This window comes from Phocoena phocoena, chromosome 6, assembly GCF_963924675.1.
Source record: "Phocoena phocoena chromosome 6, mPhoPho1.1, whole genome shotgun sequence".
Taxonomy (NCBI): Eukaryota; Metazoa; Chordata; class Mammalia; order Artiodactyla; family Phocoenidae; genus Phocoena; species Phocoena phocoena.
The window spans coordinates 25,227,656-25,251,463 of NC_089224.1; the positions used below are offsets into that span (position 1 = coordinate 25,227,656).

At 38.0% G+C, this 23,808-nt stretch overlaps 1 protein-coding gene across 12 annotated transcripts in view; it reads right to left on the bottom strand.

Moving 5' to 3' along the window:
- Positions 1-289: 289 nt before the first annotated feature.
- Positions 290-23,808, bottom strand: part of IARS1 (isoleucyl-tRNA synthetase 1) — a 74,694-nt gene continuing 51,175 nt past the window's right edge. For 3 of the 12 annotated variants that reach the window (XM_065879106.1, XM_065879102.1, XM_065879095.1), the window contains exons 26-33: positions 22,651-22,763; positions 20,778-20,873; positions 19,773-19,949; positions 18,901-19,006; positions 11,475-11,600; positions 9,410-9,553; positions 8,545-8,697; positions 290-896 (exon numbers count right to left, since the gene is read on the bottom strand). In XM_065879106.1, coding sequence (XP_065735178.1) covers positions 814-896; positions 8,545-8,697; positions 9,410-9,553; positions 11,475-11,600; positions 18,901-19,006; positions 19,773-19,949; positions 20,778-20,873; positions 22,651-22,763 — 998 coding nt within the window. In that variant the 3' untranslated portion in view covers positions 290-813. Of the gene's footprint in view, positions 897-8,544; positions 8,698-9,409; positions 9,580-11,470; positions 11,601-18,900; positions 19,007-19,772; positions 19,950-20,777; positions 20,874-22,650; positions 22,764-23,808 lie in introns of all 12 variants that reach the window. The other 9 variants (XM_065879099.1, XM_065879100.1, XM_065879097.1 and 6 more) reach the window with 6 other exon arrangements.

The following is a 23,808-nucleotide window of genomic DNA, read 5'->3' on the forward strand; positions in this document are numbered from 1 at the left end:
CTGAGCAAGGCATGGGTCCAAAGTCAGGTCATTTCTGCCTGAAGGCTCTCTCTACCTTTGTCTTTACTCTCTCTCCTTTACCTTTCATGTATGCTTCCCCCAATAAATTCTTGCACATCTAATTTTGTCTTGGCATATGCTTCTTTGACACAGGATTTTGGGAAGAAGTGAAATTAGATATTTAGTCTAGTGTCTTAATATGGAAGTCACTATTAAGTTTTTTTGTTCTTTAAAGATTGCAAATTCCAAGTTTCACTGAACTATGGGAGAATGAATTACTACTAACATGTTTATTATCTGTGAGAAAGTTTATTGTTCCGATTTACTAAAACTTAAAATATTCCATCAATTACCCAGGAAAATCCAGGTAGCAAAAATATATAACACTGTCCATTCCTTCAATAGATTTCAAATAAGTTTTAAAAGGCCACAGAATGATATATATATATAGACAGATAACAGAGATATATATATACATGTGTGCACACACACACACACACAATACCATTTAAACAACTATGTTCTATACTTAAAAATTCAAGTATAGAAATATACTCTGTAGTGCTGAGGTAACACTGTAACTTTTCCTCAACATGACTACATAGGTGTTTACGGTTAAGTGTGACTATTACTGTGAAGCCTCAAGTCACTTGATCAATTCCATTTCAATTTTAGACCAAAAGCAGTATATTATACATGCACCTGAAGGAAATATCAACATGTCTGTGTCCGTGTGTGTGTCCGGGGTTGGGGGGAGGGGAGAAGAGGTATATGCCAGGGAAAGGTTGACTGAACCACACAGATAACTGAATGTTAGAAGTCTGCTGTAGTCGGTAATACAGAAACATACACAGTCTTCGTGTTCAAAGTCTTCATGGGGATTTCTTCTGTAATTTCTAGAATGGAAAGAAGAAGTTTTAAAGAAATCATTTTTCTACTTATCCTGGATGAATATTAAAAAAATGTTAACTGCCTGGGTAGTAAGAAATTCGGCCTCACCTTAAGAGAAACCTAAACTTTGTCCCAGCTACTGGGGGTAGTTCTGAAACCCTGGGATTTCCTGAGTGATAGGAGCATCTTTTGTTATTTATTGTAGGCCCCTGAACACACCTGATGGTTTATGCTAATGAGATAACTCAGGGTGGAGCTGGCTACACCAGAAAGACCAACCATACGAGCAATCATACGTATGTAATGAAGCCTCAATACAAACTCTAGACACCACGGCTCAGGTGAGCTTCCCTGGTTGGTAATACACTGTACGTACTACTGTCATGTACTCAGGCTAGGAGGCAACACTGTCCATGCCTCCTTGCAGAGAGATAATCTGAAGTTACATATTTGGACCCCCTCCCAGATTTGGCCCTGTGCATCTCTTCTCTTTGCCTGGTTCTAGTTTTTATCCTTTCCCTATAATAAATGTAGTCATGAATACAATAGCTTCCACAAGTTCTGTGAATCCTGCTAGCAAATTATCAGACCTGAGGGTGATTTTTGGAAACCCTCTGAACTTGCAGTTGGTGCCAGAAGTGACAACGGTCTTGTGTGAACTCTTTTGTCTGAGCTTGTAGTTGGAGCCTAACTCCTTATACTTGGGGTTAGAAGTTTTGGGCAGACTTCTGGAGGACTGTGCCCTTAACCTAACTAACTCTGAATACTGCCCAAGATGTCCCCACAATCCCACATGAACAATATTTCCTATGTCTTCAGAAAAGGCCTAGAAGCAATGCTAAGCAAGCAGCTCAGATTTGTGGTTCCTAAATATTAACACCCTATAACAGGAAAAACAGCAAGTCATTTCCATGTTTGGGGAAGAAAGGGTATACATGATAAACCTAGGACAGCTTGCAATGTCAGAAAGCAAGAATTTATCAAAGCCTAAAGACTCAGGTCAAAAAATACAGGAGCCAATACAGCTAAAGATAAAAGAAAAAACTGAGCATCCAAAAGCATAACACAAATACTATAGATCAAAACACACTGAATATATTAAAGCTCAGAAAAAGAGTGGGGCAGTGGAGGGAGAAGAAGAAGGGAAAGGAAGGAAGGAAGGGAGGAAGGAAAGAGAAAGGAAAGAAAGAGGGAGGAAGGATGGAAGGAAGGAGAAAATTTTTTAAAGTTCTATGCCTACTGTGGGGCATTTTGCGTCTAGCCAGATCTGAATTCAAAGGGAAGGACCAACTTTCTCTAAAAATGGCTCCTGTCCTAACAGGAACCCTGGATAAGAAAATGTTCTAAAAAGCTGCCTCCTTAATAGAGAACTACAGGAGCTGGAGAAGATATTTAGAGTCTAGTGGAACAAGCAAGAAGGCATCAGTGAGTTTCTAAAACTGTAAGCCTTATGAGATCCTTCTAATTTACCAAATTATTAATATTTTATGAAAGATAATCTTGAGAGGAAGACTACAATGAAAATGAGGCAAGAGATATTAGATTGGGAAAAGATACTGGATTGGAAAGAATACCAGGTTTCTTGATAATCTTGGGTGAATAAGTTAACTTTCAAGCTTTTACCTACTAAACTTGCCCAGTCAACCTTAAAGAGCAAAAAGAAGGTAATAAGACATTATAGTTAAGATCTGGTTTGTGAATCATAGGTAGTAGTACTAATACCTAATTCACATGGATGTGATTCTATCCTTGATCAGTTTCAACCAGGTACCTACACTTGCATACAACAAGTAAAAATGATGACAATTCTTCATTTTCACTGCTCAACTGCTCTTGGTGACCAATGGATTTGAGGGCTGAGAAAAATAAGTTAAGAATGTCTTTGAAGTTTCACACAAGGTTATCAAAACAGGAAGCTACACCTACTTGTTGATGCTGACTACCAAACCATCATGAAAGAGCCAAGTGTGTTGGAAGGAGAGTGAAAAAAGCCTTCTGATAGAATGAAAGCTTCATGGACATAACTGGAAAGACAGATAAGGACCAGAACAGGAAGGATTTTATGTGTCAAGCTAAAGATTCTGAAGCATTAGATAATAGTGAGCCTTGGGGGATCCGAGCAGGGGAACATCATCAAGGGAGGAATGTGCATGAAGACAATCTTGGTGGAAGAATACAGCCTGCAGACAGGCTGTCTCATTAGATGATGAGGCCCTAAAACTAGGGAGGGGTAAAGAGACAAAGGAGGGTTATTGAAAATAAATCTCAAGCAAAATAATTGTGCTTCATTGAAGAGAGAAATGCAAGTGGAAAAGAAGGCTTTCACTTTTAATAATGTAGCAGAAAATGTCAAAGTATAATATAAAACATTAATTAAAAAAATTTTTTTTAATTAAAAAAAAATAGCTGAGCAAGGGAAGAAAATGAGAGAAATCCACAGAGCCCAAAATATCATGAATCCCAAGAGGTAGCTGAACATTAAGATTTTCTGGTGGGCCTGGAAGCTTAAAGATTTGGCACTAATAGGCTATGAAAGTGAGAGAAGAAAAATCCTAGGGTCTACACAAACTGGGGAGTCCAATGAAACCCCCCTCAAAAAACTGAGACCTCAGAGTCTGTCATACAGAGTGAAGTAAGTCAGAAAGAGAGAGACAAATACTGTATGCTAACACATATATATGGAATTTAAGAAAAAAAAAATGTCATGAAGAACCTAGGGGTAAAACAGGAATAAAGACACAGACTTACTAGAGAATGGACTTGAGGATATGGGGAGGGGGAAGGGTAAGCTGTGACAAAGCAAGAGAGAGGCATGGACATATATACACTACCAAACGTAAGGTAGATAGCTAGTGGGAAGCAGCCGCATAGCACAGGGAGATCAGCTTGGTGCTTTGTGACCGCCTGGAGGGGTGGGATAGGGAGGGTGGGAGGGAGGGACACGCAAGTGGGAAGAGATATGGGAACATATGTATATATATAACTGATTCATTTTGTTGTGAAGCAGAAACTAACACACCATTGTAAAGCAATTATACTCCAATAAAAAAATAAATAAATAAATAAAAATTAAAAAACAAAAAAACTGAGACCTCAAATAAGGAGCCCATGGAAAAAGGGTAAATTTCAAAAAGATCCTTCACCACAGAGAAAAACAGTTAAGAGAACATTATGGGTTTAATAATGGCCTTCCAAAAGATATGACCATGCTTTAATTCCTGGAAACTGTGACTGTGACCTTTTTTGGAAAAAGGAGAAACAGACGTAAGAGGTGGCAATGAGGCAGAGATCAAAGTGATGTAGCCACAAGGATGCCTGGAACCACCAGTAGCTGGAAGAGGCAAAGAACAAATTCTCCCCTAGAGAATACAGTCCTGCTGACACCAATTTCAGACTTCTGGCCTCCAGATCCGTGACAGAATACATTTCTGTTGTCTCAGGCCACCCAGGTTTTGGTAATTTATTGCACCAGTCACAGTAAACCAATATAGAGACTTGCCCCACTTAGCCTTGGTTTGGGGAGATAGACAGAACATGTCCCCATGAGAATTCTGGCCCCTTGCATGACTGGGGCCAAAACTTTCTAAACACTCTCTGTGGCCCAAAATAATTGAGTTTAAAGTGGGCCAGGGTAGACAGTGCCCCCAAAGAATTAAAGAAATGTTCCCTTAAAGTGGACATCAACTGAAACATTACAAAACAGCCAGCCAGAATCAACTTCGTCAGAACTCTAGAAAGCAATCAAACGTTTACAGCAACCAAGTGAATGTTGAATCAGAGAAAAGGCAACTTGAAAATGGCAGGAAAGATCTGTGTTTTTACTTGTGCTTTACCAGCTCCTTCCTAGCTTGGTGGTGGGCTTGAAGACAGTAGCCCCTGTTTCCAGTGTGGGACCCTGGTTCCTAGTTCCAGGAGGAATGGAGCAAAAGTACTGCGTTTGTTCTAACCTGTCTGGGAGCTACTTGAAGGGCTTACATAAGGTGCTTGTCTCTGTTTTGCCTACTTGGAACTCACTCAGGGTGGAAAAGTGGTGGGCACTGCATGAAAACCAAAGGCAAACAAAAAACCCACGGCTGCCTGAGGCAAAAGATTATGGATGAGACAGGCAATGGATTGCTTAAGGCCTGGGAGGAAAAGTTTGGGCAATTAGGGCATTAAAAAGTGCCTCTGTATGCTGAATAATTTAGAGAGCCACATTCATGCCCAGGGCAGTATGCATATACAGAAGGATCTGAGAAGACCCTAAGCATTTGATTCTGATAAAGGTAAAAAGCTTTTTTGGCCAAATGTGGCTGATCTTCAGGGCTCAGTGAAAACAGGAAGAGAAGCCTGAGGCAGAACTGTAAACAGCCTGGTGGAGCTGAAGGAGTGGACCAGAACAGAGTCAATCTTTAAAGACTGGGAGAGGTAGGTATTTTGTTTTTAAATTTTTAGTTCCTGGAGGTCAAGGAAATCTCTGTCAAAATAATAGCTGAACATAAGCTAAAGGAACAGAGACTTCAGGGACTACATACAACCAGGAATAGTCTTTGTAAAAATAGTTTGGAAAAGTCATAAACAAACAGACGACTGTAGCCTTCAACCATCAAACACGGCAAACCCTGGGGAAGAGAACCTGATTTCCAGAGTCACCAAATTCAAATATCCAGTTTTCAAAGAGAAAAAAAAATTACAGGGCATACAAAGATATAGGAAAGTACGGCCCATTCACAGGAAAAAATAATTAACACAATCTGTCCCTGAGGAAGCGCAGATACTTGGACTTATTAGACAGACTCTAAATCAACTGTCTTAAATGGAAAATAACTGACTAATGGAAAGGTCAATGGAAACCACATACAAAGAACAAGCCAAGAAAACAATGTATCAACAAAATGAGAATATCAACAGAGAAATTATAAAAGGAACTAAACAGAAATTCTGGAGCTGAAGTACAATAACTGAAATTAAGAAGTCACTAGAGAAGCTTAACAGCATAATTTAGCATACAGAACAAACAGTGAACTCGAAGATAGGACATTTGAAATCATCCAGTCTGAAGGAGAAGAAAGAAAAGAGAATGAAGAAAAGTGGACAGAGCCTAAGGGGCGTCTGAGACACAGACCAAGTGGACCAACATACACACTATGGGAATTTCAGGAAGAAAAGAATATAAAGAATATTTGAAGAAATAATGACCAAATCTTGAATGTAGCAAGAGAGAAGCAAAATACCAGGATACTCAATAAGATTAAAAGATTAATTTCTAATCAGAAACCATGAGAGCCAGAAGGCAGTGGGACAACATATTTGAAGTGCTGAAAGAAAAAACTATCAACAAAGAATTCTCCATTTTGCAAAACAGATTTTTTTCTTCTTAATTTTTCTTCACACATTAAGGAGCAATTAAGACATTCCAAAATAAACAGAAAGTTGAGGGAGTTCATTACTGCTAGAACTGCCCTCCAAGAAATGCTAAAGGGATCCTTCAGGTTGAAATGAAAGGATGCTAGACAGTAAGTCAAAGCCATATTGTTGTTGCATTTTTTATTTTTAACTCCACTTTTTGTTTTCTACATGATTTAAAAGTAAATACATAAAACACAGTTAGGAACTTATGTTTTGGGGAACATAATTATGAAGATATTTCTGACAAGAATATAAATGGGGGCAGAGCTGTATAGAAGCAGAGTTTTTGTATGTTATTAAAGTCAAACTGGTATCAATTCAAGTTAAATTGTTATAAATTTAGGATGTTAATTGTAATCCCCATGGTAAACACTAATATCTTAAAACACACACACACACAAGAGGAAGTAAAAAAAGAAAACAGTAAACTGCAAAAAATGAACTGAACACAAAAGGTGGCAGTAATGGAGGAAATGAGGACAAAAAAGGTACAAGGCTTCTAGAAAAAAATTCCCAGTAAAATGGCAGAAGTTCTTCCTTATGAGTAACTATTTTTTTTCTTTTTAACCAAAGCCTAACTGACCCGGGGAAAGGGAAATACCCACCTCTAGCCCCCTTTACCTTCCTTTCTTACCTAAAGAGGAAAAATTTTAAAGCTGAGTAACACCTGTGAGGGTCACAGCCCAGAGGCACAGGCTTACTAAAGACTGAGAACTAATCATAAAATTATAGAACACTTCCCCCACTTCTCCTTCCCCCACACTTTACTACAACATCATATGGGCTCCTGTATGACAATAGGGCATTACAGCTGAAAGAATGGGCAAAGCTCTGACCATATTTAAAAAGGAATCTCTAGGGAAACCATAAGACAGAAGAAGGAAATTTGAGCCTCTGGAACCTATAGCAACAGTAAACAATAAACACAGCCTAACTCCTAGCCAGATAAACATAAAACCTTACAATAAAGGCCTATTTACCTCAGTTCCTTTTCCCCAGTACATCATGTACTGCTATCGACCAAATACTACAAAGCATTCTAAAAAAGAAAAAACACAATAGGAAGAGACGAAGCAAGCAACACAACCAGACTCAGATATGGCAGAGATTTCGAAATTATCAGATTGGGAATTGAAAATAACTGGGATTAATGTTAAGGACACTAATAGAAAGGGTGGACAATATGCAAGAACAGATGGGTAATGTAAGCAGAAAGATGGAAATTCTAAGAATTAAAAGGAAATGCTAGAAATCAAAACTCTCTAACAGAAATGAATAATGCATTATACCAAAAAAGTTATACCCAGGCACAGCATATTCAAACTGCAGAAAATCAAAAGACTATCTTTGGAAAAGATAATGCCTAGCAACTTTCCACCAGTGCTAGGAGACACAAATCTTGACTCAGAAAGTCCAATAAATCCCAGGCTGTATGGCTGAATAAATAAAAGGATGAAATGGTAAAAGGTTTTGAGTTGGGATGACAAGAAGGATGGCTATAAACAGAAAAACCCAGATCCCATCAGCAGAAGCTGTTTGAGGAAATGATTCCAGTGGCAGCAGCACTAAAATGAACACCCATGTGTAACAGGGAATCGAATATAGAACAGAACTTGGGTGAGGGCTAAAATGTCACTAGAGAAGTTGTCAGAACAGCCACAGAAGGTGAAATCACAGAAGTGGATGATATAAGTGGGAGAAAGAGAAAACATATCCTCGAAGACACTAGCCTGTGCCTTATCCTGACTCTATCCTGACTCTGTTTTCTGAATTATGGAATGGAGAATATGTCAACTAATGACCTAGCTCTTCACATTTTTATGCAGCTCACTGAGAAAAGGTATGCTTTTTAAGTTGTTAAGGAGGAAGTACAATGTCAGTTATGTTTCCTTCAAGCTGTTATTTTAAAATACAGTGAACATTTTGATTCTCGGGGAAGAGGACAATTTTAGGATCAGCAAATAAGCTAATTTACCTAGAAGCATGTATTTTAATATACCAATATCATTTTTAGATTATTTCCAAAGCAAAAAGTAATCATCCTTTTAATTATTTTTTTCCTTATTATCTATTTTATACATATCATCCTTTTAATTATTATTTTAACATTTATAGTATGGCAAATTTCTGAAGAGCAAAAAAAAAAGAAAAAAAGTATAACAACAGTACTATCTCTTACACATATAATTAATGGCATCACAATCTATTTTCAATAAAATAAAAACAAAAATGAAAAACAATTAGCACGTTCTATAATCTCCTCACCTTCTGTTTGAGCCTCATTCAAAAACAGTTTTAGCTTCCTGCTCCGAAGGCCAAACACCTTGGCTGTTTCATACAGAAGACCTTGGTGGGTCAGCCCATTCTGCCCAAGTGGATTTTCAAGCAAGAGAGTGCCTACTGTTCCCATTAAACACTCTACAGAAAAAAAAAAACCCCAAAATGGATTAAATTCTGAGAGTTCACCCTCTAGCTAGTGGATCCCTAATGGAGGTAGTGAGTAGACAGTGGTGCTGGCTTTGAAAGCCAGCAGTGAGTACAAGAGCAAGAGTGGGATTAATTGTACAGTCTGCAGAAACAGTCTTAAATATTTCACAGGGGGAAAGGAGAAAGGGAAGAAGAAAAAACAACTAGTATAAAAGCCCAGTAGTTTAGGGAAGAGATATTCAGTAAACAGTCAAATGAAGAGCCTGAAGACAGTAATAAATGTGCACAATGAGGACCCCAAAATATCAAGGAAAAGTAAGTATCGATCTAGTCTGTTGATTAAGGCATGGATATGTACAACAGTTCTCAGAACATTTTCCAAGAAAAAAAGAAGGCAAAATTTAAGACTACAATGTTCTGACATTTAAACAGTTCAGCTTCGTTTAGCTGTTATTTTTACCTAACCAATTTACCTCATTTCCTGACCATATCAGATGGAGGGGTGTTTCTACATAAATACACCAAAAGAAACAAGCCGTGAGTATTCCCCAAAGAAGTGTTGGAGTCTACATTTTAAATTACCAAGTTGAAGCTGACTTAAAAAATCCATATAAATCAGAGACTGAACATTAAAGGAAATCTTAACATCTAGCACACCATAACCTGCCTGCTGAGGGTGTTCACAGCTGGGGGAGGCACGCACCTTGTGGGTCTGCATTCAAGAGCTGTAGGTTGATATACTGACAGAGAAGAGTACTAGGACTGTTGACCACAGAGGGAGTTGATCCTGCAGCCACACAAAGTGTTTTTCCACTAAGACTCAGTAAGTTGGTTTGCTTTTTTATTTCTAAAAATAACAAAAAATAAATCATTCTTTCAGGGGGAAAGTTCAGAGCTGAAGTCATTCACTTTTTCCTATTTAATTATTAAACTATCATGTATCTTTACAGTGATGCTTTCCACTTTATTTTATTTATCAAAGGATACTGTCTTTTCTATAAAATCAGGCTTTAATGACATGCAAATAGTAGGAAATCTTAATGTTGCAAAATAGCATAATATTCATAACTTATAAGGCAAATTGTTTTTTCCCCTTTTAGTATTTTTCCTCCATATTATAGCTCCTCTTAAAATTTCCTCTTATATCAGAATCCTAAACTTTACCATGAAAAGGCGGCTTATATTAAAAAAAGATAATTATGATCAGAAGATAAGCTGACTAATGAATATATGTGGAAAAGAGCAAGACACACAGAACACACATAGTGTAATTTCATTTATATACAATTAAACATTGCTTAGGGTATAAGATTGGTTACAGCCACTATGCCACTAAAGGTCAAGGTGGGGCTCAGGCATTACTCAGCTTTCACAGGCTGCCGCCTGCTGGATCAGAGGGGACAGTGAGCTAGACAGATGTGAGTTCCAGTATGTCCTTGCTTCTTATTCTACAGTGACTTGAGATAGAGATCCAAGTTGTCCACTGACTGACTTACCAGCTCCCCTTGGTGGATCCTGGTGAGAGATTTTCCTCAGAGCCCCCAGTGAACCATCTGTCTTCCAGACCTTAACTTCCTCAGTTTCCCCACATCATGTTTGCTTCCCTTATCCAGCCTTAGCAAATGGCTGTCCACAGTGCTTCTATCAATTTACAATCCAACAAATCCTATAACATAATATCCCTGACATCTGATATTGTGAAATTCTTCTAGCTTTTGCCAATTCGGTTACATGTGATAGTACCTCATTGTGGTTTTTCCTATTGAGGTTCAGCAGTTTTCCCTTTATTTATTGGCCATTTATATTTCTTCTTTTAAGCTACTGATATTTAAAAGTTTCTGAAAATGAACATTCAGGTTTGTTAAGTGAGTGTATTAGTTTCCTTTGTCTGCTGTAAGAATCACAAACTGGGGAGGGAGGTGGGGTGGGGTGGGTGGGATGGCTTAAAACAACAGAAATTTATTGTCTCACAGTCTCTGCAGGTGAGAAGTCCAAAATCAAGGGGTCAGTAGGGCCATGCTCCCTCTGAAGCCTGTAAGGGAATCCTTCTTTTCCTCTTCCTAGCTTCTGGAGGTTCCCAACAATCTTTGGTGTTTCTTGGCTTGCAGGTTTGCCTAATTCCAATTTCTGCCTTTGTCACCACATAGCCTTCTCCCTGTTTATGTCTTCACATGGCCCTCTTCTTATAAGGACACCAGTCATACTGGAGTAGTGCCCACCCTACTCCAGTATTACCTTAACTAATTATATCTGCAATGAACCTATTTCCAAAGAAGGTCACATTAGATGGTACTGGGGGTAAACATAAGGACTTCAACCCATCTTGGGGTAGAGGTGGGGGATTCGGTGGTGATGTCACAATTCAACCCATGACAGTAGGAGGAAATGTACTTATAATTCTTTAAAATTTTATTTAGGCTTGTCTCATTGAGAATCTGGATTTAGCAAGACGCTGGATTTAGCAAGACGCAGACACTATGTTTAATAAAGTTAAAACACAACAGGGAAGTCTCTGAAGCCTAGAATGCATCACATGGCTAACAGTAAAGGGTAGGATTAGAACCTTCATCTCCTAGTAAGTCCAGTGTTCTTTCAGCCATATCACACAAAGAAAGCATAAAGAGACACTTGCAGGCAGGCACTACTGTAGAGGCTGGCCCTGACTCAGAGTCAGGAAAAAGGCAAAGGTTATGTTACCAAATTAAGATCCTTAATGATCAATCTCGTGTCAAAGGACATAGATGAATATCTTTTGACTTTCTACACACCTGTTTCACCATGGAAGACAGCCAGCTCTCTATTTTTTACACCAAAAACGCTAGTAACAACACTCTTCAGCTTTAGAAGGTCCAGCCTATTATCTCCTTTTGGATTTTCCAGAAGTAGTACTCCACCTAAAAAGCCAAAAATATAAGTGAAACTGAAGAAAAAAAAAGTTAAATTTGAATAAAAAGTCAAGGGGAACACATCATTTGTATATTTTCTTTGGTAAATGTCTATTCACGTCTTTTCCCATTTTCTAATTAGATCTAAAAGAAACTGTTGAGTTTTGAGACTTCTTCATATATTCTAGATACATCCTTTGCTGGATATGAAGTTTGCAAAGATCTTCTCCTAGTCTGTAGCTTGTTTTTTCATCCTTTTCACAGGATCTTTCACAAAGAATTTAAAATTTTGAAGAAGTTCAATTTATCAGTTTTTCTTTTTATGGACTGGACTTCTGGTATAAAGTCTTAAAAACTCTGCCTAATCCTGAATTCTAAAAATTTTGGTTTTTTCCTAAATGTTTTATGTTTTTTTTAAAAATAAATTTATTTATTTTATTTATTTATTTCTGACTGTGTTGGGTCTTCGTTGCTGTGCACGGGCTTTCTCTAGTTGTGGGAATGGGGGCTACTCTTCGTTGAGGTATGCAGGCTTCTCATTGAGGTGGCTTCTCTTGTTGCAGAGCACAGGCTCTAGGCGCGAGGGCTTCAGTAGTTGTGGTGCACGGGCTTGGCTGCTCTGCGGCATGTGGGATCTTCCCGGACCGGGGCTCGAACCCATGTCCCCTGCATTAGCAGGCAGATTCTTAACCACTGAGCCACCAGGGAAGCAAGTCTGTGATCAATTTTAAGTTAATTTTTGTATAAGGTGTAAGACTTAGGTCTAGGACATTTTTTTGCATGTGGATATCTAACTGCCTAGTACCATATAATGAAGACTACTCAATTAAGTTGCTTTTGCTCCTTTCTCAAAAATCATCTGGCCCCATTTTGTGATCTACTGTGAGTCTACTTCTGTATTCTGTATCTGTGACAATGATTTTTGTGTCTATTCAATGCTCATGCCACACAAGTCTTCAGATAAGTCTTGAAGTTGGGCAGGGTGATTTCTCCCACTATATTCTTATTTTTCAAAAGTGTTTTAACTATTTTATTTTTCTTCTCTTTCAAGAAAATTTGGCTATATCTACAACAAAATATTGCTGAGATTTGACAGGACTGAGTTAAACTTATATATTAACTGGGGGAGAACTGACACGTTTATTATATTGAATTTTCCAACCCATGATTATGGCACGTCTCTCCATTTATTTACTTATTTAAACTTATTTATTTATTTATGGCCACGTTGGGTCCTTGTTGCTTCACACAGGCTTTCTCTAGTTGTGGCGAGCGGGCGCTACTCTTCGTTGCAGCGCGTGGGCTTCTCATTGTGGTGGCTTCTCTTGTTGCGGAGCACGGGCTCTAGGCACGTGGGCTTCAGTAGTTGTGGCAGGTGGGCTCAGTAGTTGTGGCTCATGGGCTCTAGAGCGCAGGCTCAGTAGTTGTGGCGCGTGGGTTTAGCTGCTCCTTGGCATGTGGGATCTTCCCAGACCAGGGCTCGAGCCTGTGTCCCCTGCATTGGCAGGCAGATTCTTAACCACTGCGCCACCAGGGAAGTCTCTCTCCATTTATTTTGATCTTTGATTTTTTCATCGTTATTTTGTAGTTTTTGACATAAAAGTCCTGTACCTGTTTTATTAGATTTATACCGAAGTTTCTCTCTTTTGAGCAACTGTAAATGGTATTACATTTTAAATTTCATTCTCCATGTGTTCATTGCTAGAATATAAAAATTAATTTTTGTATGTTTATCTTATATCCTGTGAATTTGATGAAAACCTTTTTATAAGCAATATGATTTTTTAAAAAGTAATAGATTCTATTCAATTACTTTGGAAACAAACCCTCCCAATTAAAGCTTAAACCCAAATTTTATATAAAACTAGCCAAAATACTTTAAAATAATATAAAGATCATCTGTAGTTTTTTCCTCATAACATGAATGCTTTCAGTCAGACAGTAAATTATAAACCATATCACATCATGTTGATGCAGATGACAAATTGTGGTTGCATTTGAAATCAATCCTGGGAAAATAATCTTGTTGGAGTTGTGAGCTCTTCCTAGTTGTTTCGTCAGTTGGTCCAGAAAGAAGCAGTATTGAAGTCAGCAGATGGGGGAGCTAGGCCCCATCTGTTTTGTCACTGCTCATTCTGCTGACCTTCTGTGACTAAAGCTGACAAAAACCGCTGGCCCTGTTGACATTTCTTATGCACATCCTCTGCTCCTGCGACTAATTCCTTCCACAGGATCACCTGTCTCCACCTAAGACAGGCAGAACGTTGGCAGTGATGGACCAGCTCATATGCCACACATCACTGAACTTGTGCAGCAGTGTAGAGGACCACGTATTGCCCGAGGTATCATCACAGGTCCAAATGGATACACAAACATCCTGGGAACAGCTGGTAACAGTGCTGGTGGGCAAAGCAACGGAGGGGTCCCAGTATACATCTCAGTCTGTAGATTCCTTGCAATTTTCTATGTAGACAATCATGTCACCTTCAAATAGAAACAGTTTTATTGCTTTCCTTCTGATCTGCATGCCTTTTCTTTTCTTGCCTCATTCTACTGGCAAGAACTTCTAATGCAATGCTGAATAAGAGTAATGAGAACAGGTATCCTTGCCTTGGTTCTGATCTTACACAGAAGACATTCAATCTCTTCCAATTAAGTATAATGTTAACTATAGGTTTTTTACAGATGCTCATTATCAAGTTGATGAAGTTCCTCTCCCTATTTTTCTGACAGTTTTTTTTTATCATGAATGAACACTGAATTTTGTCAAATGCTTTTTCTAACTGTTATAGTCTTATAAGCTTTTAATCTGTTAATATGGTAGATTATACTGATTGGTTTTTGAATACTGAACCAGCCTTGTAACCTTGGAATAAACCTCACCTGTCATGATACATAATTCTTTGTATATACTGCTATATTCAATTTCATGATTTTTTGTTAAGAATTGTACATTTATATGCATGAGAGATATTTGTGGTTTTCTTTTTTTGGTATTGTTTGTATCTGGTTTTGGTGTCAATACTCTATTATGGAATAAAGTGAGTTAGGGAGTGTTCCTTCCTTTTCTATTTTCTGGAAGAGCTGTGTAGAACTGGTGTTTATTCTTTTAAAGTCTGGTTGAATTCTCTAGCAAAACCATTTGGATCTGGAGATTTCTTGAGAGTTTCATTACTTTTTTAAAATTGCCATCTCTTTTACTTTTTTCCTCAGTTTCCCTTCCTCCCTTTCCCAAGACTTATTATGAGCTTTGTTTTTCAAGTCCATGTTCTCGTATTTCGTAATTCTATATGTTCATAAACAATGTGTGATGATGTATTTTTAAAATTTACATGAATGCTCGCTATTGTATATTTAACTGTGAAACTTGCTTTTTTCATTGAAAATGTTTTCTAAATATAGAAAAATTTATACATAGAGATACATTTCATTACTTTTAACTGGTATGAGGAACCGACATTACGAATATGTCTATGTCCCTTTTTGATGGACATCTGTATTGTGCAACACCATCAATGATGGCATTAAACTCAACTAGAAAATCAAATTTACAATCAAAGTTTCTAGGGAGTTTTTAAATTATGAGTTCAATCTCCTTAATAGCTATAGGGCTACTGAAATTATCTGTTTCATATGAGTGAGTTGAGGCAGTTTGTGCTTTTTGAGAAACTGGTTCATTTCATCCAAGTTGTCAAATTTATGTGTAGAGAGTTATTCACAGTATTTACTTATCTTTTTGATTTCTGCAGTCTGTATTCATGTCCTATATTATTCATTTTTCTTTTTTTTGATGTACAGTAAACTTTTACTATTTTATTCTTGATATTGGTAATTAGTGTTTTCTTTGGTTCTATGTCAGTCTCACTAGAGGTTTATTGATTTTATTAATTTTTTTCAAAGAACCACATTTTTTATTGTTCTCCTATTTTCAATTGCTTTGATTTCTGTTATTTTCCTTCTTTCTGCTTACTTTCTTTTTTAGATTCTTGAAGTTGGAACTTAGATTACTGATTGAAACATTCTTCTTTTCTAATGTTAGTCTTCAGAGGTACAAATTAGCTGTAATCCACATATTTTGATACTGTATTTTCCTTTTCATTGAGTTTTACGCATTTGTTTTTCCTTAACACTTTTTCCCTGATCATGGATTATTTAGAAGTACGTTTTTTAGCTTTCAAATGTGCTGAGATTTTGCTTTTACCTTTCTGTTATTGATTTATAGTTTGATTCCATTGTGGTCAGAGAACATACTCTATATGATTTCAACTCTTTAATGTGATGAGGTTTATTTTATGGCCTAGGCTATAATATACCTTGGTAAATGGGAACTTGAATAGTATGTGTAGTCTGCTGCTGTTAGGTGGCGTGTTCCGTAAATACTGATTAGATTCTGATTTTCTGTCTAACTGTTCTCTCAAACTATAATTACGGATTTTTTTGTTCTCGTTCAAGGTCTTACAGTTTTTGTTTTATGTATTTAAGCAGCTCTGTTGTTAGGTACATATACATTTAGGATCATTATATTTTCCTTTGGGTTGACATTGTATCATTATTTAGTATCATTGGTAATTTTCTTTGCTATAAAGTGTACTCACTGAAATGAACATAGACATCCTGCTCTCTTTCAATAATGCTTGCATGGTATATCCTATTTTAGCCTTTTACTCTCAACCTACCTATTTTGTTATATTTAAGGACTTTCTTGTACACAGCAAAAGGCTGGATAATGTGTTTTTATCACTCCGCCAATCTCTATTAATTGATGTATTTACACCATTTACATTTAGCGTAATTACTGATGTTAAGTTTAAGCCTTCCATTTTATTTTCTGCTTTATATTTGTTCTACTTTCTTTTTCCATGCTTCCTGTAGGATACTTGAACATATTCTGGAATTCCATTTTTATTTGTTTAGTGTTTTTGTATGTATCTTTTAGTGTAGGCTTTTATAGTGGTTGCATTAGGTGGTACACTATATATACATAACCACTGGTGTTGACATTTTACCAGTCTGAGATAAGTGTAGAAATCTTAACTCCCTTTACATCCCTTTGCTCTTCCCTATTTATAACTATCTTGAATATTCCTTGCATATGCATTTAGAGGTTTTAGTTTTTGCTGCAACCATCAAACATAAATTTTAAAAATTCAAGAAGAAAAGTCTGTTGAATTTATCTATATTTTGACTCTTTCAATTTTTTCCCCCTCTGTTCTGATGTCCCTAGATTTCCTCTTTTATCATTTTCTGTTTTAAGAATTTCCTCTAGCTATTCTTTTAGAGTAAGTCTTGCTAGTAACAAATTCTTTTAGTTTTCCTTCATTTGAGAATGTCTTGATTATCTCTTTACCTTGAAAGATATTTTTGCTTGATAACAAAATTGTGGGTTGACAATACTCATCTTTTAGCATTTGAGAAATGTTGTCCTTTCATCTTCTGACCTCTACTGATTTCTGATGAGAAATCCAGTATGATTCAAATTGTTTTTCCCCTAGAAGTTAGGTATTGCAACATCTCTGTCACTGCTTTCAAGATGTTTTCTTGGCCTTAAGTTTTCAGAAGTTTTACTATGTTATGTCTGATGTGAATTCTTTTGGATTTATCCTGTATGGTGTTTTCTTAGCTTCTTGAATCTGTAGGTTTATGTGTTTTGCCAAATTTAGGAAGTTTTCAGACATTATTTCTTTGAACACTTTTTCAGTCCTGTCCTATCTTCTCTTCCTTCCAGAATGCAGTGACAAGAATATTAAACTTTTGTTATTATCCCACAGATCCTTCAGGCTCTGTTCAGCTTTTTTGTTTTTAACTCTGTTATTCAGAATGGGTAATTTCTATTGTTATTTCTTCCTGTTTATGGATTCTTTCCTATCTCTTCTATTCTGTTGTTGAGCCCATCCACTGAGTTTCTGTATTTTAATTATTGTATTTACCAGTTCTAATATTTTAATTCTATTCTTTATATCTTTTACTTGTTTACTGAGGCTATTTTTCACTTGTTTCTATTGTGTTTGTAATTGCTCTGTGAAGCATTTTTGTTAAGGCTGCTTTACATTCTGTCAGATAATGTCAATGTTTCTGTCATCTTGGTATTCCTATGTACTGACGGACTTTTTTCATTCAGTTTAAGATCTCCCAGTTCTTGGTATAATGAGTAATTTTCAATTAAAACCTGGACATGTTAGGCATTATGAGACTCTGGTTCTTATTTACATCCTCTATTTTAGTTGACTTTGTTTGACATTACACTGGCGAGGGAAAGGGAATACTGCTTCATCACTGATTAGTGAGAGAAGTCCGGGTTCCCTATTTAGCTTGCATTGACACTGAGGTCAGGACTCCTTGTTACTTCTGGGGTGGGGGTGGTGGGGTGGTGGGGTGGTGGTGAGGGGTAAGGTGATGCAAGAAAGGAGTTCCTGTTCTCCTCTAGACCTCCACTAATACCTCCCCTGGCCAAAAAGAGTAGGAATGCCTCCTTACTGCTCGCCATGTGGCCTTCACTGACATCTTGACAGGGTGGTGGGATATGTGGCCTCACTAATGCTGGGCAGTGGTAAGGGGAAGGGATGCCTTGTTATTGCCTGATGGGGATAGAAGTTTAGACTCTCCATGTGGTCTACAATGACACTACTGGGCAAAAGAGCTCGTTATCACCCAGGTAGGATGAAAGTCCCAGCTCACTGCTTGGTCTTCTCTGATACCACCATGGCAGTGAGGGCTTGAGGGTGCTTGGCCTGGGAAAGGTCTAGGCTCCCCACTTGGCTCTTGCTGGTGTGAATGGTAGTAGAGCCTAGTTTCCTCTGTCTTATTTGGGTGGAGTAGAGCAGTTACTGTCTGGAAGTTTTTTTGTCTTGCTTGGTTGCCACTCTCCTGGTCCCACCTGCAGAGAGCAGGATTTTGTTGGGGTATTTACGTCCATGCCCATTGGCATTTCCAGATTGCCAGCTTCTTCAGCTCCAAGCCTGGGATACATGAAGCAGAAAGAAAAACGAGGGAACTCTCCACTGTTTTCTTACTTGTTCCCAAGATCCCTAGTTGGTCTGCCTTCTTCCCTCTACCATTAAGAGTCTTCTTATGCTTGTTTTTATATATCATGTCTGGGGTGTTTAGCTGTACTTTGTGGGAGGAATAGGGAAAAGTATGTCTACTCCATCTTTCTAGAAGTGCTAGTTCAATCACTTACTTTTGTGGATTCATTTTGATGACAATTAGAAAGAAAAAGTTATCCAATTTTACCAATTCTCTTGTAATAGCCTTAAAAACATTCATAGGCTTAATTAAAAAATAAAATACAAACAATGGAGGTCACTCTTACCTTGCTCACTGCCATCTGTACAAATGTTAAGATTGACATATGCACAAGCAGGGCCAGGCATGGAAGATCCTCTGGTGAGTGTAATTTCCAGGTCTGACCCTTTTAACTAAGCACATGAGAATATGTGAGCGGCTACCTGTAGCATCTGACCACAGCGTCGAATAAGAGCTCTATACAATTCTGAGAGCATATTCAATCTCAACACTAAAACAGTGAAGAGCTAAAATTTTTCCTCTCTTTTTTCCTTGTTCCTTAGAAAACATGCAAAATAGAAAATGAAACCATCTTGTAACTTGTGCCACTGAAAAGACAGTCACATTCAGGTCCTGCTTTTCTATTCCATTTGTCCCATACAAAGTAGAAAAAGACAAGGACATATGACTGAATAAATGACTAACTGATATAGAAAAGAATTTTTATCAGACATACTTCTGAATTATTGACCAATACCTTTCACGTCTTGGTCAGATTTTCAGTTACATCTAAAATGTATGAACAGGAAATGAAATTATATTTTTATGTATAACCTACTACCATAAAAGTAAACTGCTTTTCAAGTCAATTGCTCTTTACGTTTAACAGTAAGCACCAGAATCCACAATACTGACTTTTATAGTTTTAGATAAAACAGCACCATACAGTCATCTAACCTGGCAATTCTTATGTATATCCTAGTTACCTTCCCAAAAAGAACAGCTCTAATTTCCCTTTTTTCTCTTCTGGACTCTACTCACTGTTCTCCAGAGCAATACTTCAGGACTGAGTACTATACTAATTGCCACCAGGGGACAGAACATCGAGATATAACTACATAAACTTAACATAAAATCTAATCCTAAATCTCTTAATGTTCAACAGAACTCAGAACTCACCTGCATTTTTTCTTGAATAAGGATTTCATCTGATGTAGGAACTGGATATGGTTTTAAAGGAGACTTTATGGTGGCAAATATGAACTCTGTGTGGCTTTTGATAACATTATTCAGATACTTTCCTTCAGATTTTGCTTTATAATAAACTGTTATTTCATCAGTTGGAACGAGATTGCACTGAAAGCACATAGAGAAAATTTAAAAGGGAAGCACATTTGTCAATTAAAATGTAAGGCGCTGTTAAACAGGGCTGATGATCCCACACTGAATCATTATGGAAGGGTACAGTATCCTGACCAATTCTCTGAAAAAAGGAGTGATCAAGTAACAACTCATAAAGCTCTGAACTGAGACAGAGGTTACAAGTATCCCATTATCTGCTGGAGTGGCCACCTCAGACCCTGAACTACAGGTCTCAGAAACCTGGCCAAAGGAGGAGGACTTCTGGGAGCCCTCCTTGGGACAGAAGCTCCCTGGCTCTCTCACCCAGTAGGGGCAGGCAAATGTTCTGTGCACCTGTCCTGGCTCCCAACTTCTGAATGAGGAAGAACCACCTCACTCTGTCCAGATCCAACAATCTCTCCCTGAGCTAGGAGTCCTTCCACACTGACTGCATCTCTGCTCTTCCTCAGAGACATTTGCTGTCAGCTCTGACAATCTTATGTGCCAGTCAGGAGGACTATCTATCCAGAAGATGGTTTTGTGGAAGCCGTAAAGAACTGAAAAAGAAGGACAAGGAGCACATGTTAGCCGAAAGCTTCTGATCAGAGAAACAAAAGAGCCACATCCAGCTTGGGAGTGAACAGGAGAGAAAGGAAGTGGCGTACCTCTCCTAACAGTACAATCTGAATGGATCACAGATCAGTGACTAATCATCATTAATGAATTACTATGGTTTATATTACTTGCCTCTCCTCTCCTCCCCCAAAACCAAAACAAATACCAAACAAAAAAACCAAAACAAAACTCCAGAACAGTAGCTTGTTCTTAATCTGACAAGCTGACCTTTTTTCGAAGTTTCTGGATACGATTGATAACTTCCCGAGCCACTCCTTCATCCACCATTGACTGGTCAGGGGTGACATCTAAGAGAACCAAAACCTGTAGGAATGAACGGTGTACACCATGACAATCAAATATAGGAAAACAGTTCTTTCAAACTCAGCAAAATGGTGTTTAAATTCTCAGAAGTCTATAATGCAGCATTATTTAGTCACACACCTAAGCCAAAGACAAAATTAACGTGGTTTCTTTATGTTTGGGTCCTCCTTTGTAAACAGCTAATCCTTCATCTCTGAAGAAAGGAGAGACTTCTCATTTTTCTTCTGTAGGGTGCTGCTCACAGGAGATGTCCTGAGACCGACTTTCAAGAGAGTCTCTCATGTAACTCTGCTTTTTGTCTATCTAATGAATAATATCAACTCTTCTAATAAATAAAATCACCAATCATGAAGCTCTTACAGCAGCACGACTTTTCACAATGCATCCACCACAAACAAGTGGACTGAAGATCTCAAAGCCACCATCTGTTGTTTTCTTTAACCATGACTCTATTCTTTGGTTTGTTGGTGTGATTCAAGACACAATTTCTACAATGGGCCACCATACTTTTTTTTTTAATATGGTTTAAATTGCCACCTTGTCAACTTTAACTACTTTTTTATCTCATTGGTCATAAAGGCTGTCAATGATGATGTGATAATAATAACTGTCACTTCTATTATAGAGGGGAACATACATATAAGTTAGGCATCATCCCCATTTACGTTTTTGAGGACACTCAATGAGAGAAGTTAACAAACTTGCTCCACTTCATGAAGGCACAGGAGGCAAACTGGAAATGGATAATGTGTCATGGCAGGGCAACCATGGCCCACAATACACAAATCATGTCAAGAAACTCAGAAGCATCACAGACAACACTTCCTTAAGTATAGACGACTTCAGGACTCTCTCATTTGGCTGTAATCAGAAAGGACTGCACCCTCTCACTGTTTACAAATCTCTTTCCCTGGCCCCAATTCCTTCTTTCCTAGTTTCCTCACCTTTGGCTCCTTACCACTGTCTGCCCACATGGAGTTCTGTCTACATCATATTTAAGACTCTGTGTATGGGAATTCCCTGGTGGTCCAGTGGTTAGGACTCGGTGCTTTCACTCCTGGGGATCTGGGTTCAATCCCTGGTCGGGGAATTAAGATCCCGTAAGCCACATGGCATGCCAAAAAAACCAACCAAACAAACAAACCAACCCTGTGTAAAGGCTGGAGGAGGTTGGCTTGCCTCATACGAGGCATCTTCCCCTGTATCTGGCATATTAAGCACAGAGGGACTCCAGCAGGTCCCTCACTCTCACAATGGAGACCTTACAACCTATCTGCCTGGAGAAGTCTGGTCAAGAGTGAAGAGAGATGCTGTGATCCATTACAACAAAAAAAGACAGACCCCAGAATGCAAAACTGCTTGTACATCCTCTTCAAGGGGAGCTCTCTAACCACCCCCACTGCTACCCCAGACTTCAAATAGGAGCACTTATTTCTACTTATCAAGTACAGTAATAAGAATTGACTTACTTTTCTATCTCCATGACAGACTCATTCCTTGAAGGGTGGGATTACATCTTACTCATTTTTGTATGACCCAACACTTAGGACAACTGCATGCATAAAGTCACAAGTATCAATTTATGTATTCATTAAAGAAATGCATATGTCAAGAAGTTATAATAGAGGAGTTTAATAAGGCCAATCTAAAATAAATAACTGGTTTATTTTACCCTGAGACAAGCTGCCAATACTGTCAGGAGAGGCATAGGTAAATGTTTTCTCCTCTTATGTTCTTATCTTTTGGTAAAGAAATATTCTAGGGAACAGAAAAATACCTGAGCATCTGAGTGTGCTTCAAACTGTGTCGTTCCACCTGTTGCCTGATCAAAGGTGTACATGAGGCGGATATCTTCTTCATGCAGTTCATGGCCTTCCACAACAATGGTCCCTATTGGGGAAACCACTGCCACTGTTATTCAATCAGTACCCCACTCCTCAAGCTGCCCTGCTACCAATATATTTTGCCACTCTTTAATAAAACCTTCATATAATCAAGCTACACAGTCTTCAAGAGATATGTCCTCTGGACTCATGTCATGGTTGAGGTCAAGGATGAGACAAACTTTCTTTAGACTGCACCATGCTATCTTGAGGACACTTAAATCACCATTGATATCTACTGTTGTATATAAGCTCCCAGGTCCAAAGACATGTGCCAGAAGGCAACGAATCTCCACCATAAACATGAGCAAGCATGTTTATGATGGAGAAAGCACGCTATAATGAAGAAAGCACAGTCTGTAGAGTCAAACTGGACTTAGGCCCACCACTCATTGATTGTAGGACCCTGGTGTTCTATTATCTGCCTATCAGAGTGCAGTGAGGGTGAAAAAAGGTAGACAGTGTGAAGTTCTGAGCATCATGCCTATTCATGGAAGGCAGAAAGTATAAACAGCTAAGGATGGCAGTTCCCATCATAAGGAAAGCCTACTATGGTAACTCACAAATGATCTTCTTGGTCTTTGAGCAACTGGCTGTCATTTTCACTTTATGTCACTGCATTCTGAAAACTACTTTGCTTTCCATCAATGCAGAACAGTCCATTCAGAAACTATAGCTTAGAAACTGTAGGCTTTCCATTTCAAATAAGGTTTATTTGAGGAATTTTTAATATTTTGGCTAACTGGTAAAACAACTTAAGATTTGTGACTTGAAGGCTGATCCTTTAATTTTGTTAATTTAACAAATCAAGTTAAATTAGTACTGACTCAACTTTTAGTTGCTAGCCTCTTATGTTTTATAAATTTTACCTAAAAATTTGGGGAATCTTAGGGACATTTCCCCCAATTTCCATAACTACCCATCTGATTTCTGAATCTTTAAATCTTTCCTCATGACACTTCCATGCTTATGATTTTCAACTTCAGAGGGAACCCTAACAATCAAAGAACTCATGCCCTAGGATTGCTACAGGATGTCAAGTGGCCATAATT